The sequence below is a fragment of the Capra hircus genome, chromosome 26 (assembly GCF_001704415.2).
Source record: "Capra hircus breed San Clemente chromosome 26, ASM170441v1, whole genome shotgun sequence".
Taxonomy (NCBI): Eukaryota; Metazoa; Chordata; class Mammalia; order Artiodactyla; family Bovidae; genus Capra; species Capra hircus.
Window position 1 is genome coordinate 16,092,490 of NC_030833.1, and position 14,547 is coordinate 16,107,036.

General features: G+C 37.3%; 1 protein-coding gene across 1 annotated transcript in view; it reads right to left on the reverse strand.

Annotated features, from left to right (window-relative positions):
* The window catches only part of ATRNL1 (attractin like 1), an 808,908-nt gene that overhangs the window by 459,884 nt on the left and 334,477 nt on the right, over window positions 1-14,547 (reverse strand). Inside the window, exon 25 of the mRNA XM_018041487.1 lies at window positions 11,644-11,705. Within this exon, the coding sequence (XP_017896976.1) occupies window positions 11,644-11,705 (62 nt within the window). The remainder of the gene's footprint in view (window positions 1-11,643; window positions 11,706-14,547) is intronic.

The window sequence follows — 14,547 nt, forward strand, 5'->3', positions numbered from 1 at the left end:
GATACCCTTCATCCAAGGTAAGGAGCAGTGGCTGCACTTTGCTGGAGCAGCCGTGAAGAGATACCTCACACTCAAGGTAAGAGAAACCCAAGTAAGATGACAGGTGTTCCAAGAGGGCATTAGAGGGCAGACACACTGAAACCATACTCAAAGAAAACTAGTCAATCTAATCACACTAGGACCACAGCCTTGTCTAACTCAATGAAATTAAGCTATGCCCACGGGGTAACCCTAGACGGGTGGGTCATGGTGGAGAGGTCTGACAGAATGTGGTCCACTGGAGAAGGGAATGACAAACCACTTCAGTATTCTTGCCTTGAGAACCCCATGAACAGTATGAAAAGGCAAAATGATAGGATACTGAAAGAGGAACTCCTCAGGTCAGTAGGTGCCCAACACGCTACTGGAGATCAGTGGAGAAATAACTCCAGAAAGAATGAAGGGATGGAGCCAAAGCAAAAACAATACCCAGCTGTGGATATGACTGGTGGTAGAAGCAAGGTCTGATGCTGTAAAGAGCAATATTGCATTGGAACCTGGAATGTCGGGTCCATGAATCAAGGCAAATTGGAGAGGTCAAACAAGAGATGGCAAGAGTGAACGTCGACATTATAGGAATCAGCGAACTAAAATGGACTGGAATGGGTGAATTTAACTCAGATGACCATTATATCTTTCAGAATGAAATCTGGAATCCCTCAGAAGAAATGGAGTAGCCATCATGGTCAACAAAAGAGTCCGAAATGCAGTACTTGAATGCAATCTCAAAAATGACAGAATGATCTCTGTTCATTTCCAAGGAAAATCATTTAATATCACAGTAATCCAAGTCTATGCCCCAACCAGTAACACTGAAGAAACTGAAGTTGAACGGTTCTATGAAGACCTACAAGACCTTTTAGAACTAACATCCAAAAAAGATGTCCTTTTCATTATAGGGGACTGGAATGCAAAAGTAGGAAGTCAAGAGACACGTGGAGTAACAGGCAAATTTGGCCTTGGAATGCGGAATGAAGCAGGGCAAAGACTAATAGTTATGCCAAGAAAATGCACTGGTCATAGCAAAACCCTCTTCCAACAACACAAGAGAAGACTCTACACATGGACATCACCAGATGGTCAACACTGAAATCAGGAACTAGATTAGTGACTGTTTAAAACTTAGGATGCTTGAGAGGGATGGGAAATGACTCAAATGTGTATACAGTTTATTTGGGGGTGATGAAAATGTTCTAAAATTACTGTGAAGATGGCTGCAGAGCCATTGAATTTTATGATTTAAATAGATGAGTTACACTTTACATATCTCAATAAGGCTATTTTAAAAAATAAATTAAAATTAGAAATTAGAAAATGAATTAAAAATTAGACAATTGTATGTAAAATTGGAAGTTTCAAATTTTCTAGTGTTCCTATATGATTTAGGAGTAGAAAAAAAAGACAGTGATTAACATTAATGCTGGTTAGAAAAAATATACATGTTAAAATTTAAATATAGTCATCAAAGAAAAAATATAAAATGTATAATTCTTAAACTGATAAAAGGAAAAAAATAAAGGATATTAAAAGGATATTCAATTTCTTAGAAAGCAGGGGAGAAGGAAGAAAGATGACTTGAGAAAGCATTTTAAAAAGTGAAAAGATGAAGAAAAAACTAAAATACATCAGTAATCACAATAAATAGAAATTCATTAAACCTGTCACTTCTAAAGTCAGAGATTTTTCAGATTATTAAAACAGAATAAACAATGTCCAGATATTTGTGGTGTACAAGAAACATTTAAAATCTAATAAGATAAAAAATGCTGAAAGTAATGAAAATAGATTTATGAAGGAAATTCTAACAAAATGATACTAAGCCTACATAAAACAAGATATAAATTAAGACCAAAATTTCACAAGAGACAAAGAGAATTCAAAATTGTTAAAACAATAATTCAAACTCCTCTTTAAATAATGGATAGGAACATCAAATAAACAGAAGAATGGAAACAGAGAATTAGAACACAATAAATCAACTATTAACAGACATATATAAAACACATTCCCAACAAGAGGATACACATTCTTCTCAAATGCACATGAGATATTGTCTAGGCTATACTATATTTTAGGTCATAAATTGTCTCAATAAATTTAAAATAATAGGTATCATGAAAAGTATCTCCTTCAACCACAGCAAAATAAAGCTAGAAATAAATTAACAGAAAAAACCCTGGAAAATTCACAAATTTGGGGAAATGAAACACCAGACTCTTGAACAACCAACAGCTCACAGAAGAAATCACAAGGGAAATCAGAAAAATACTTAGAGACAAATGAAAATGAAAACAGAGCATATTAAAACTGATCGGACTCAGTGAAAGCAGTGCTAAGGAAGAAAGGTTTAACTATAAACGCTCTCATGGAAAAACAAAGCTCTCAGATCCACAACCTAACTTTAAATTTACGGAATCAGAAAAAGAACTAAACCCAAAGTTAGCGAAAGGAAGGAGATAATAAAGATTAAAACAGAGATAAATGAAATACAAAATAATAGAGAAAAATCAACATAACCAGCAATCGGTTCTTCAAACAGAAAAACAAAACTGACAAACTTTTGACCAGATTTAATAAGGGGGGAAAAAAGGCAAGAAGATTCAACTTACTAAAAATAATTTAAAAGTAAATATAGTATAGATAATATTACTCATCCTATAATGATAAAAAGGATTTATTAGAGTATACTATGAACAAATGCACACCAACAAATTGTGTAACCTAGATGAAATGGACAATTTAGGAATTTATGATTTTAGGAAAACACAAAAGCTACACAAAAGTTTGAATCATGAAAAAACTGACAATGTCTAGAACTATGACTACTAAAGAGACTGAATTAGTAATCAAAAATCTCCTGACAAAGAAAAGCCTGGGGACGGTAGCCTCACTGATGAATTCCACCAAACATTTCAAAAAGAACTAATACCAATCCTTCTCAAATTGTTCCAGACATTAAAGAAAAGGAAACAATTCCTAACTCAGTCTATGTGACTGGCATTATCCTGATACCAAAGTCATTTATGAACAATGACACAGAAAAAGGGAAATTATTATTATTAAAAGAATTATATATGGTGACCAAGAAGGATTTATTCCTGAAATGCAAGGATGATCTAACATATAAAGAGCATCAATATAATACACCATATTAACAAAAAGGGGAAAAGCTCACATAATTATCTGGATACCCATATCCATTTGAATTTTAGGACCCCAAGTAGCCCCCAAAAATACTGAAAAGAACAAAGATGGAGGATCCACACTTCCATATTTCAAAATTTACTACAAATCTACAGTAATCAAGAGAGTATGATACTGGCATAAAAATGGGCAAAAGAAGAAACCAAAAAAAGACATATGGATGGCAAATAGGCACATGAAAATGTTCTTATCAGCAGTAATCATTAAAGAAATGCAAATTAAAACCACAAAGAAATGCCAAGTTGCATCCACTGGGATGGCTACTATCAAAAAGAAGGAAGGAAAGGGAAAGAATGAAAAGTGCACGTGTTTGGTGAGAATATGGAAAAATTGGAACCCTTGGCACTGTTGGTGAGAATGTGGATGGTACAATTAAACAGTATGGAGACCCTTCAAAAAGTTAAAAATAGAATTATGATATGACTCAGCAATTTCACTTCTGGGAATATACCCAAAAGAACTGAACCAAGATCTTGAATACATACTTATATATTCATATGCACAGAAGTATCATTCACAACAGCTAAACAGGGAAGCAACTCAAGTGTCCATCAACAGGTGAATGGAAAATCAAGATGTGGTATATATAATACATATAATGGAATATAATTCAGCCTTAAAAGAAGGGAAATTCTTACATATATCACGACATGAATGAGCCTTGAGAACATTATGCTAAGTGAAACAAGCCAGTTACAGAAGGACAAGTATTATATGGTTTTACTTACATCAGATAACTAGATTAGTAAAGATCATAGAGACAGAAAGTAATCACAGAGGCCGCACTTTCTGAGCATCGCGGTGACAGCAAGGAAGGCCTGATCCTGAGAGATGAGTAACTCCTCTACATTCAGTTTGACTTGAGGACTCACCATTAACCTTGTCAGACTCTCGGACTGCAATGTAATCTAAATTACACTGCACTGTAATTAGGCTCTTTCATTCAACTTTCCTTTCTTCCTGCTCTATTCACGAATGTCAGATTGGCACTGTGGTCTAAAAGATCTCTCACTTTCTGCCCTGATCGCTCCGTCACAAGAGTTCCCCCTAATACATTTACTGCAGGGCCAGTGCCATTCTGGTCTCCAATTCTCTGAGAACTCATGGTCTGAGATATCAGGAGGTAAAATTGAGATTTGTAATTGGCTCACTCATTACTTGGCAGGCTAAAAGGAAACCATCCATGTCGCTTGAGTCATCCCTGGAAGAAGACTTCAACTGCCGAAGATTTCACCAGTGATGATCTGGGAAAAATGTTTTCAAAAGATAGTGGAGTTGGATAATTACTGAATGTTTGCATTAACCCTACAAAGGGCTAATGAGAGACTGAAGGCCATTAACAAATATTACAGGCTAAATATAAGAGCCAGAGGGTCTCTTTAATAGCTTTAATTCAGACCCTTATCCCTGACAGTGGAAGAACCAATACGAATGAGCAGCAGAGTAATGATCCAAGGGTGAGAGCTGCGGAGTTCCAGAGACAATAGACTGCTCAGCTAGAGCAGTCCTCTTATGTAAAGACAATGGCCGTGGTTGGGGAAATTGGAGCTCTTGAAATATGAGATAGGAACATCTAAAATGAAATATCTAGATGGATGTTTTTGAGGAAGTCAGTTCAAAAATTATAGAAACAATAGGGTCGTTCCCTCAACAAGCTGTCAACGTCTCCTCTCGTGGTTGCTAGACTGATAACTAGGGTTTAAGGACAGTATAATGCATCTTTATGGAGAAGGGAATGGCAACCTACTCCAGTATTCTTGCCTAGGGAATTCCATGGACGGAGAAGCCTGGTGGGCTACAGTCCACGGGGTCACAAAGAGTCGGATACGACTTTGCCTGTCTGTACTGAACTGTAACTTCCTCCAATTTTAAAGGAAAACTGGAGAAGGAAATGGCAACCCACTCCAGCGTTCTTGCCTGGAGAATCCCAGGGACAGGGCAGCCTGGTGGGCTGCTGTCTATGGGGTCACACAGAGTCGGACACGACTGAAGTGATGTAGTAGTAGTAGTAATGCATCTTGGCCTGATAAGAAAGAAAGGAGATTATATACTTGGAAGAGTTGCAAGAATTGGCTAGCAGGTAATGGCCACAGCCAGGAGAGTATAACAGGAATTAGAAATCAGTGGTATCTGATCCTGGGGGATGGAATCAGCAAGAATTCATGAATTTTGGTGCACAGTCTCAGGACCAGGAAATGCAATACCCCATGGAAGACTCCAGGGGATGGTGCAAAGTTGAAGAAGAAGTGACTCTTAGAAGTCTGGATAAAGCAATGGCCAACGCAAAGTGAAATGGAAATGCCTGAGTTCCCTGAGAAGATGGAAGAGAAAGATAAAAGAAGCTGACAGGAGGAAATGTGCCAGAAAGAATGTATTATGTAAGGTCAGAAGAACTACCAGAAGATTACTTTCCATGGGACGCATCATTCACCGACGCCATGAGGAATCTGCTGACGAAAGGGCATGCTAAGAAGTTCAGTGATGGCTTTCTTCTGAAGATCAAAGCTGACAATAGGAGAGGCAGTGACAGAGCTAGGCGTTAAATGATGGAGTCCCAAAGTGAAAAAGACCAAGGGTCAGTGTTTAACTGTCAGAATCCAGGGGTCACAATTAGGATAATGATCAACAAGCCTGGAGAAGCAGACAAGGCTGCTGCCCAACAAAGAACTGTGGGATGACTAATGACGGATGGTATCTATACGAGGGGCAAAATAGGTGGGCAGCTAACAATGGTGCTCCTTAATATTACTTGAAGTAGGAATGGAGGGGTAAAGGCTGAGGGTAGTTGCCCCAAGAGATGATTGTGATCCTCTGCTCAGTTCCAAGATGAGTTAATTTACAAATCCAGAATCCATTGACTGAACAGGTAGCTGAGTTCACAGAAAAAAAGGTTGTCTTGAAACACCTTGGAAAGTGTATAAAATGATTCCCAGAGGAACGTGTGTACGACTACTTTATAAAGAGATTCATGTTTATTTGGGTATATACACAAGTATATTTATGGGTACCTACTCAGTGTAAGACAAATTAATAGATATTTTCACTACTATAAGACACAAGGTTAGCGATGACACAGCTAGCCAATGACCAGAACACCACCATGGCCCCTTGCTAGAGCTGGGGTGTCTCCAGGGTCCAGATAACAAATTCTGGCTAAATCCTGGCTCATACTGGGAAACTGTGTCTATACATCCACCCTGTGATAATGGCATCCGGTCCTATCACATCATGGCAAACAGATGGGGAAAATGTAGAAACAGTGTCAGATTTCATTTTCTTGGACTCCAAAATCAATGTGGATGGTAACTGCAGCCATGAAATTAAAAGACGGTTGCTCCTTGGAAGAATAGCTATGACCAACCTAAACAGTGTATTAAAAAGCAGAGACATCACTTTGCTGACAAATGTCCATATAGTCAGAGCTATGGAGAAGGCAATGGCACCCTACTCCAGTACTCTTGCCTGGGAAATCCCATGGATGGAGGAGCCTGGTAGGCTACAGTCCATGGGGTCGCTAAGAATAGGACACGAGTGAGCAACTTCACTTTCCCTTTTCCCTTTCATGCACTGGAGAAGCAAATGCAACCCACTCCAGCGTTCTTGCCTGGAGAATCCCAAGGACAGAGGAGCCTGGTGGGCTTCCATCTGTGGGGTCGCACAGAGTCGGACATGACTGATGTGACTTAGCAGCAGCAGCAGCAGCATGGCTTTTCCAGTAGTCATGTACAGATGTGAGAGTTGAATCATAAAGAAGGCTGAATGCTGAAGAATTGATGCTTTTGAACTGTGGTGCTGGAGAAGACTCTTGAGAGTCCCTTGGACTGCAAGGAGATCAAACCAGTCAGTCCTAAAGGAAATCAACCCTGAATATTCATTGGAAGAACTGATGCTGATGTTGAAGATCCAACACTTTCGCCATCTGATGTGAAGAACTGACTGACTCATTGGAAAAGACCCTGATGCTGGGAAAAATTGAGGGCAAGAGGAGGGGGCAACAGAGGATGAGATGGTTGGATGGCATCACTGACTCAATGGATATGAGTTTGAGCAAACTCAGGGAGATAGTGATGGACAGAGAAACCTGGCTGCAGTTCATGTGTTCACAAAGAGTCAGACACAACTTAGTGACTGAACAACAACAAGTGATAATTTCCTTACTTTTCAAGTGTATAATTAGAAATTATTACAAAGTGGTTAGAGTAAACCCCTACATTGTGTTTCTGGCCTGTGAGGTAAGATCTATCACAGTAGGAAAGACCAAGTGGCAACCTCTGAAAATATCCTCCATTTGGTCAAGATGGTAAATCAAAAACATTATGTAATCCTTGCGCTGCTGCTGCTGCTGCTAAGTAGCGTCAGTCGTGTCTGACTCTATGCGACCCCCATAGATGGCAGCCCACCAGGCTTCCCCGTCCCTGGGATTCTCCAGGCAAGAACACTGGAGTGGGTTGCCATTTCCTTCTCCAATGCATGAAAGTGAAAAGTGAAAGTGAAGTCGCCCAGTCATGGCCGCCTCTTAGCGACCCCATGGACTGCAGCCCACCAGGCTCCTCCATCCATGGGATTTCCCAGGCAAGAGTACCAGCGTGGGGTGCCATTGCCTTCTCCAATGTAATCCTTGTAGGACAGTGAAAATTAGAACCACCATTAAAAAATCTAAATGGTACAGGGTCCTTGCTATATCTCCATTTAATTTACCAGGTTGAACTTCTTTAAAAACTTGAGACTTTTCAGATTCACACAGACTTGCTTTTCCATTTTACATATCAGAAAAGTCTTTATTTCTTAAATGATTTCTTTCAATTTTTTACTTAAGCACTGTTCTATATTACTGTACACTACAGACTCTAATAACACCTTTAAATTCTATTATGATAAAGGACATATGCATAAGTGTATGCTTATATATGTCTGAATACCTTCGCTGTTCACCTGAAATATTACAACACTGTTAATTGGCTATACTCCAATACAAAATAAAAACCTAAAAGGACTGAGATTTAGAGGTACTAGGTAATCTGCTTAGGCTTCCCTGGTGGTTCAGATGGTAAAGAGTCTGCCTACAATGCGGGAGACCTGGGTTTGATTCCTGGGTCAGGAAGATCCTCTGGAGAAGGAAATGGCAACCCACTCCAGCATTCTTGCCTGGAAAATGCCATGGACGGAGAAGTGTGGTAGGCTGTAGTCCATGGAGTCACAAAGAGTTAGACATGACTGAGCTACTTCACTTTCAGGTGATCTGCTTAGATGGCGCTGAAAGCTAAGACCAGAGCCAGGCTGTGACTATAAATGATCTCACTAATACTGACTGAATTACTTTACCACCAGAACTATTCCCAATATAAAAGTTAAAAAACTGACACTGGCCTCCTTTAAACTTGGCTAAATGAAAGGCTGACACTTCATCTATACTACTTCAGTAACACAGAGACAGCAATAGCAGTAATAGTGGCCTGATTGAAGGATGTCCATAAATGCTGAACTGTCTAAAACTCTCTTTTAAAATTTAACAGTAAGTCTACTTAATAGAAAAATAAGCTTAAAAGTATTCTGTCCATGATTTTCCTTAACAATGAGACAATTTTAAAATCATCTAATTTACATTTCACTACTGAAAAAATTTAAATGATAAAAAACCCATCAAATACATTTTATCTCACACAATAACTAGAGTATATTACTTTGTCTGTGATGCCAACATAATAAATAGGATCACCTCTAAGACATGGTACACATTAACACTTGCTTTCTTTTACTTAATAAAGAGCTATTGAACTTAAACACGCACACAAATTCAAAAGCTTAAACTAAAACCCTAAACATTTAAATAATTTATAAATTCAGCTTTGTGAATTTTTATACAAATAAACTTTTCAGTATATTAACATCTACATTATCCTGTCAAAAACTTATTTTTATGCATAAATAAAGCTCATTCGATTATAACTTCTAACACTTTTCAAAAACATTGTAATGTCATTAAGTTTTAATATCCCTTAATATTCACAAGTATAAAATCAGAAAATGTTTAAATATATTTAAGATGTTTCCTCAAATTTACTCTTTAAGAGACAAATTTAAATATGAATGAACTTTGCAATGTTAGTAAGAAATATGTTTTCAGCATCAAATTTTGGAAATTAATGTTTTTAAGGGACAGACAACCTGATTGTTTTCAGAGCAAAGTGACTAACATGGCAAGGATTCTGACAAGAAGCAAATAACTGAACAGATAATGTGTGAACTGGAGAAAAGAGTTTAGAAAACTGGAAGGCCATAAATGGAGATGAAGGAATTAGACTTGCTTTGTATGGGCCCATATGGGTAAATTAGAATAGCTATCACAGAGAGGCAGATTTCGTCTCAATTATAAAGAACAACTAATTCTCTGAAGACAGAAAATGCGATCACAAGAGATGTTCTGTTTCCTGCCATTAAAGGCATTCAGGCATAAGTTAGATCAGTGGTTGGGCAAACTGTCCACAGGCAGGATTCAGCCTGTGCGCACGCTAAGTCACTTTAGTAGTGTCCAAAGCTGTGACGCTGTGGACTGTAGCCCCCCAGGCTCCTCTGTCCACGGGATTCTCCAGGCAAGAATACCGGAGCGGGCTGCCATGACCTCCTCCAGGGGATCTTCCCCACCCAGGGATGGAACCCAGGTCTCCCACGTCTCCTGCATTGTCAGGAAGGTTGTTTACCACTAGGGAAGCCCAGAATTCAGGCTACCAGCTATTTTCATTCTAATAAAGGTTTTTTGGAACATAAATAATCACTCCCATTTGTTTCCAAACTGACTCAGGCTGCTTTAGCACCACAGACACCTTATAACCCACAAACCTTGAAATTATTTACTAACCAGCCCTTTATAGAAAAATGTTTGCTCACTCCTGTGGATAAGGGATTAGGAATTCAAGTATTGTATGGTATCTTGATAAGATAACCAATACTTATCACTTACTTAGGTGCAGAGGAAGTACTGGGCATACCATCTGTGTCAAGGACTGGGTTTAACAGGTTCTTTACTGTACAAAGCTTCCCTTGTGGCTCAGCTAGCAAAGAATCTGCCTGCAATGTGGGAGACCTGGGTTCAACCTCTGGGTTGGGAAGATCCCCTGGAGAAGGGAACGGCTACCCACTCCAGTATTCTGGCCTGGAGAAATCCATGGACTATACAGTCCATGGAGTCGCAAAGAGTCAGACACGACTGAGCGACTTTCACTTTCTTTATTGTATAAAGCAGCCCAGACAACTTGGTGAGTGAAGGTCAAAATCACCTGCATCTTTGTGCTGTGATGTGGGGCTATGTCTACCAGAAGGAGGAGACACGATTGTCTAATTCACACAAAGGCACCCTGTGGATCAGTATAAGCTGTACACATCATTTATGTTAATAAAGATAATATTCTTTCTTTTTTGTTGTTTTTAAGTACTGCATTGACCAACTAGTTCTTTTTATTTTTTTGGAGTATAACTGCTTTATAATGTTGCATTAGTCTCTGCTGTACAAGGCAGTGAATCGTCTACATGTATAGATGTGTGCCCTCCCTCGAGAACTTCCCTCACCACCCACCCCATCCCACCCAACTAGATGCCATGTCTCAGATATTCTGTCACTGAAACTCAGCTTCTTCCCCTCACCCACTATTTATTTACATCCCATGGAAATGAATACAAATGTTTATGAAAAGAACTTTTAGGTTTTGAGAAATGCTACAAACTCTATCCTCTCTTTAAGAACAATACACTGCAAATGAACACATTAAAAACTGTGAGAAAAAAATCTGAGGAAGTCAGTTAAAAACAAACCAAAAGAGACCTATTTAACTTTGGTATACATAGTATTTTCCAAACATATTTAGTTATGGAACCCTTTTTAGTGAACCTACTGTTAACATCTCAAATAACTAAAGTTCTAGGAAATTATGGTATATTCTAGGTCACATTTAGTACTTCCAGATTACATGCTCTTTGAGGGCAAAAAAATACATCCTCTTCCTCATCCCCTATTGATTGTATCACATTGCTAAATACATACAATAATAACTTAAGAAATCCAAGAAATTGATTTTAATGCTAGGAAACGTACCTAATCAATATGATGAAAACACTGTTAATTTCACTAATTAAAACAGGCTTTAATTACTTATGTGACGTAGAACACAGGGTTGTCATCTTCTTTCCACTAAATTAACTAGCTATTAAATAGCAGTAGAGCAAAATAATCCTGCAACAGTACATGTCGAATGTGTTTCTTCTGCTCTGCGGTATATATTTAAGTACGTAAAACTATACAAGACAGACTGTATCATATTCAAGGTTAAAGAATTGATATTACCTAACAGACTGACAGGACATCCGAATACAGATTTAACACATTCAAAGTCAATAAAAGCAAATTACCTGAAGAAGGTGACAAAAAACTGCACAAGATCCATGATTGTGTTGTGTTGTGAGAACGCAATCTGAAAAATCAAAACAAAAGGAAGTTTGAAACTTACTGAATCTGTGTTCTTCTTCGAAGCGGTGATGTTTCATGGCATTTGCAAATACAATATTTTAAAATCATCAAGAAATTTGGATTACCATATTATAAATCATATGTGCTAGAACCAAAATTTCATCGACAACACTTCATATATCCAAAAACTGAAGACAACCTTTACACAGGCTATAACACTGAATGCTTTAAGAAAACTATTATAAAATTACTTCAGTAATGTATGCTAAGACTGTCACTTCAAATCCTATGAAATATGCCTACCTAAAACATGCAAATGTACTTCTACATCTAATAATGGTCATACGTTTCTATCAATACAATTGATAATTGCTTATGAGATAGAAAACTTAACTTCAACTCTATGAAGGAAACAGAGGGAACTGGTTTTCCTTGTGTATTATTTGTCTAATGAAGCTGCAGTTATTTTGTTATAAACCCCTGAAAGAATAAAATATATCAAAAGTTTACATTTTCATGTTAATGATTTCAGAAGAGAGTCAATAATCTAAAGTTGTTCTCCACTTTTGTTAACACTATAGAGATCATATTGTAAAACATTTGTTGAAGAATTATTATACATTGTACTAGTCAATCGGAGAAAGCAATGGCACCCCACTCCAGTACTCTTGCCAGGCAAATCCCATGGACGGAGGAGCCTGGTGGGCTGCAGTCCATGGGGTCGCAAAGAGTCAGACACGACTGAGCGACTTCCCTTTCACTTTTCACTTTCATACACTGGAGGAAGAAATGGCAACCCACTCCAGTGTTCTTGCCTGGAGAATCCCAGGGACGGCAGAGCCTGGTGGGCTGCCGTCTAAGGAGTCGCACAGAGTCAGACACGACTGAAGCGACTTAGCAGCAGCAGCAGCAGTACTAGTCAATAATCCAGCATCTGAGTAGAGAATACTTGTAATGAAAATCCAATTTTTCACTTATTAGGTGTAAATATTCTGGAAATCTGTTTAACCTATTTTGTCCCATGTGTGAATGATAATAATAAAAGCATCCACTTCATTGTGTTAGAGGAAAGACTAACTCAATGAATAGAAATAGAATTATTACCATAAAATTTGGTATATAGTAGGCATAATACAATAAATATCATGCTTTTACATCATGTATAAAGGAGCTGGTCAACATTAGTGAATTTTTCCAGGTAGCTGGAGGTGAATAATTAAGTTCTTGAAATCTCCTTCTCTTTTAATAATCTTTTATGAAAATCTTTCAAAAATATGTAATACAATTTCCACTTTCAGTGAAAACAGACTAACAAAGATGAGATTTCTCTCATCTTAAAGAACTAAAAACTATACAAAATATACAGAAAAACCATTTTCAGACATTAGACGAAAGGCAGACGGGGATATAATCCATGAGTGAAGGAAAACAAAGGAAATGAATTTCACAGTTGTATCAGTTTTCAGGGCAAGGAATTGAAATGGCATTCTAAAATAAGAAATACTGTTTCTTATATAAAACAAAGAATTATAGCCAGTCGAGAAGATAGTTAAATTTTTGTATATACATGAAAGCTTAAATATAATAACATTCATTTCCAAAACGCTTCTAAGCATTTGAAGAATTACAAAGCATTTACTCAGAGACTGAGGAAAGATAATTGTTGTAGGAGATTGGTTCTAGGTGAAAACATTTAAAAAAATTTAAGAACAAACATCTTTTAAAATGGAAATGATACAGATGAATCATCTCCCCAGGTACTGTTCATGACAGTATCTTACAAACAGAGCTTACCAAATAATACTGTCAACAATAACTTTAAAACCATAGTAAGATGATTCAAAATACAGCAGTTGAGAACTAACTGGATAATCTTTAAAAGGATAATTATTTTGAACTCCTAATAAATGACATTGGTTTAAGATAAATTGGATTAGGAAGATAAAATTAGACAGTGTTGAGAAATATCTAAATAATAAAGAAAAAGAACTTGAATAAAGACTTGAATAAATTAGCAAATATAGAGAAAAGAAAAAGGAAACAAAATAATAAATAAGCTTAAAAATAAAAGAAGAAGAGGAAGTATAGAAGCCATTGCATTAAATGTGAAGAGACTGAATCCTCATCAAAAGAGATTTCCATAGCATGTTAAAAGGCACAATTTACTTTATGTTTTCTATAGACAGCACATCCACAACAGTGACATGTCTATAGCCAAAATATAAAGGAAACTGAGGAAAAAAAAAAAAGGGCTCTTAACAACAATGAAGCCATGAAGGATAACATAAGTACCAAAGTGAAATTCAAAATCAAAACCTGGTCTAATAAAACATAAAAGACACAAATAATTCATAAAAATAATAAACCTATATGTACCAAAATACAGGCCAAATAAGTGAAAACACAAGGTTGGACTTCAAGAAGAATTAGGTCACATAATTAAATAGTAAAATTTTAATACATGTCTCTCTTTCATAACTGATCTGAACAAGCAGACAAAAAATTAATTTATTCAGTCATTCAAATCATGAAGAAACATTCAGAGAAATACTGCTTAAGTAAGCTCTGTTCTAGGAGCTGGTGACAACCTTGTAAATAAGGCGGAGCCCCTTGTCTCTTGGAATTGGCATCAATAGCAGGAGACAGAAAATAACCAGGCAGACTCATAAATGGACATCATAATTTTCGATAATGGCAAATGTTCCCAAGAAAAATAAGGGGATATGATGAAGTAGAAGGCTACGTAAGCTAGTTTAGATCAGGCAGTTACAGCCAGCCTTACTGAAGCCATATGTAAGCTGACACAAAACAATGGTAAAGCCACAGAAAGATCTGTCAGAAGAGAA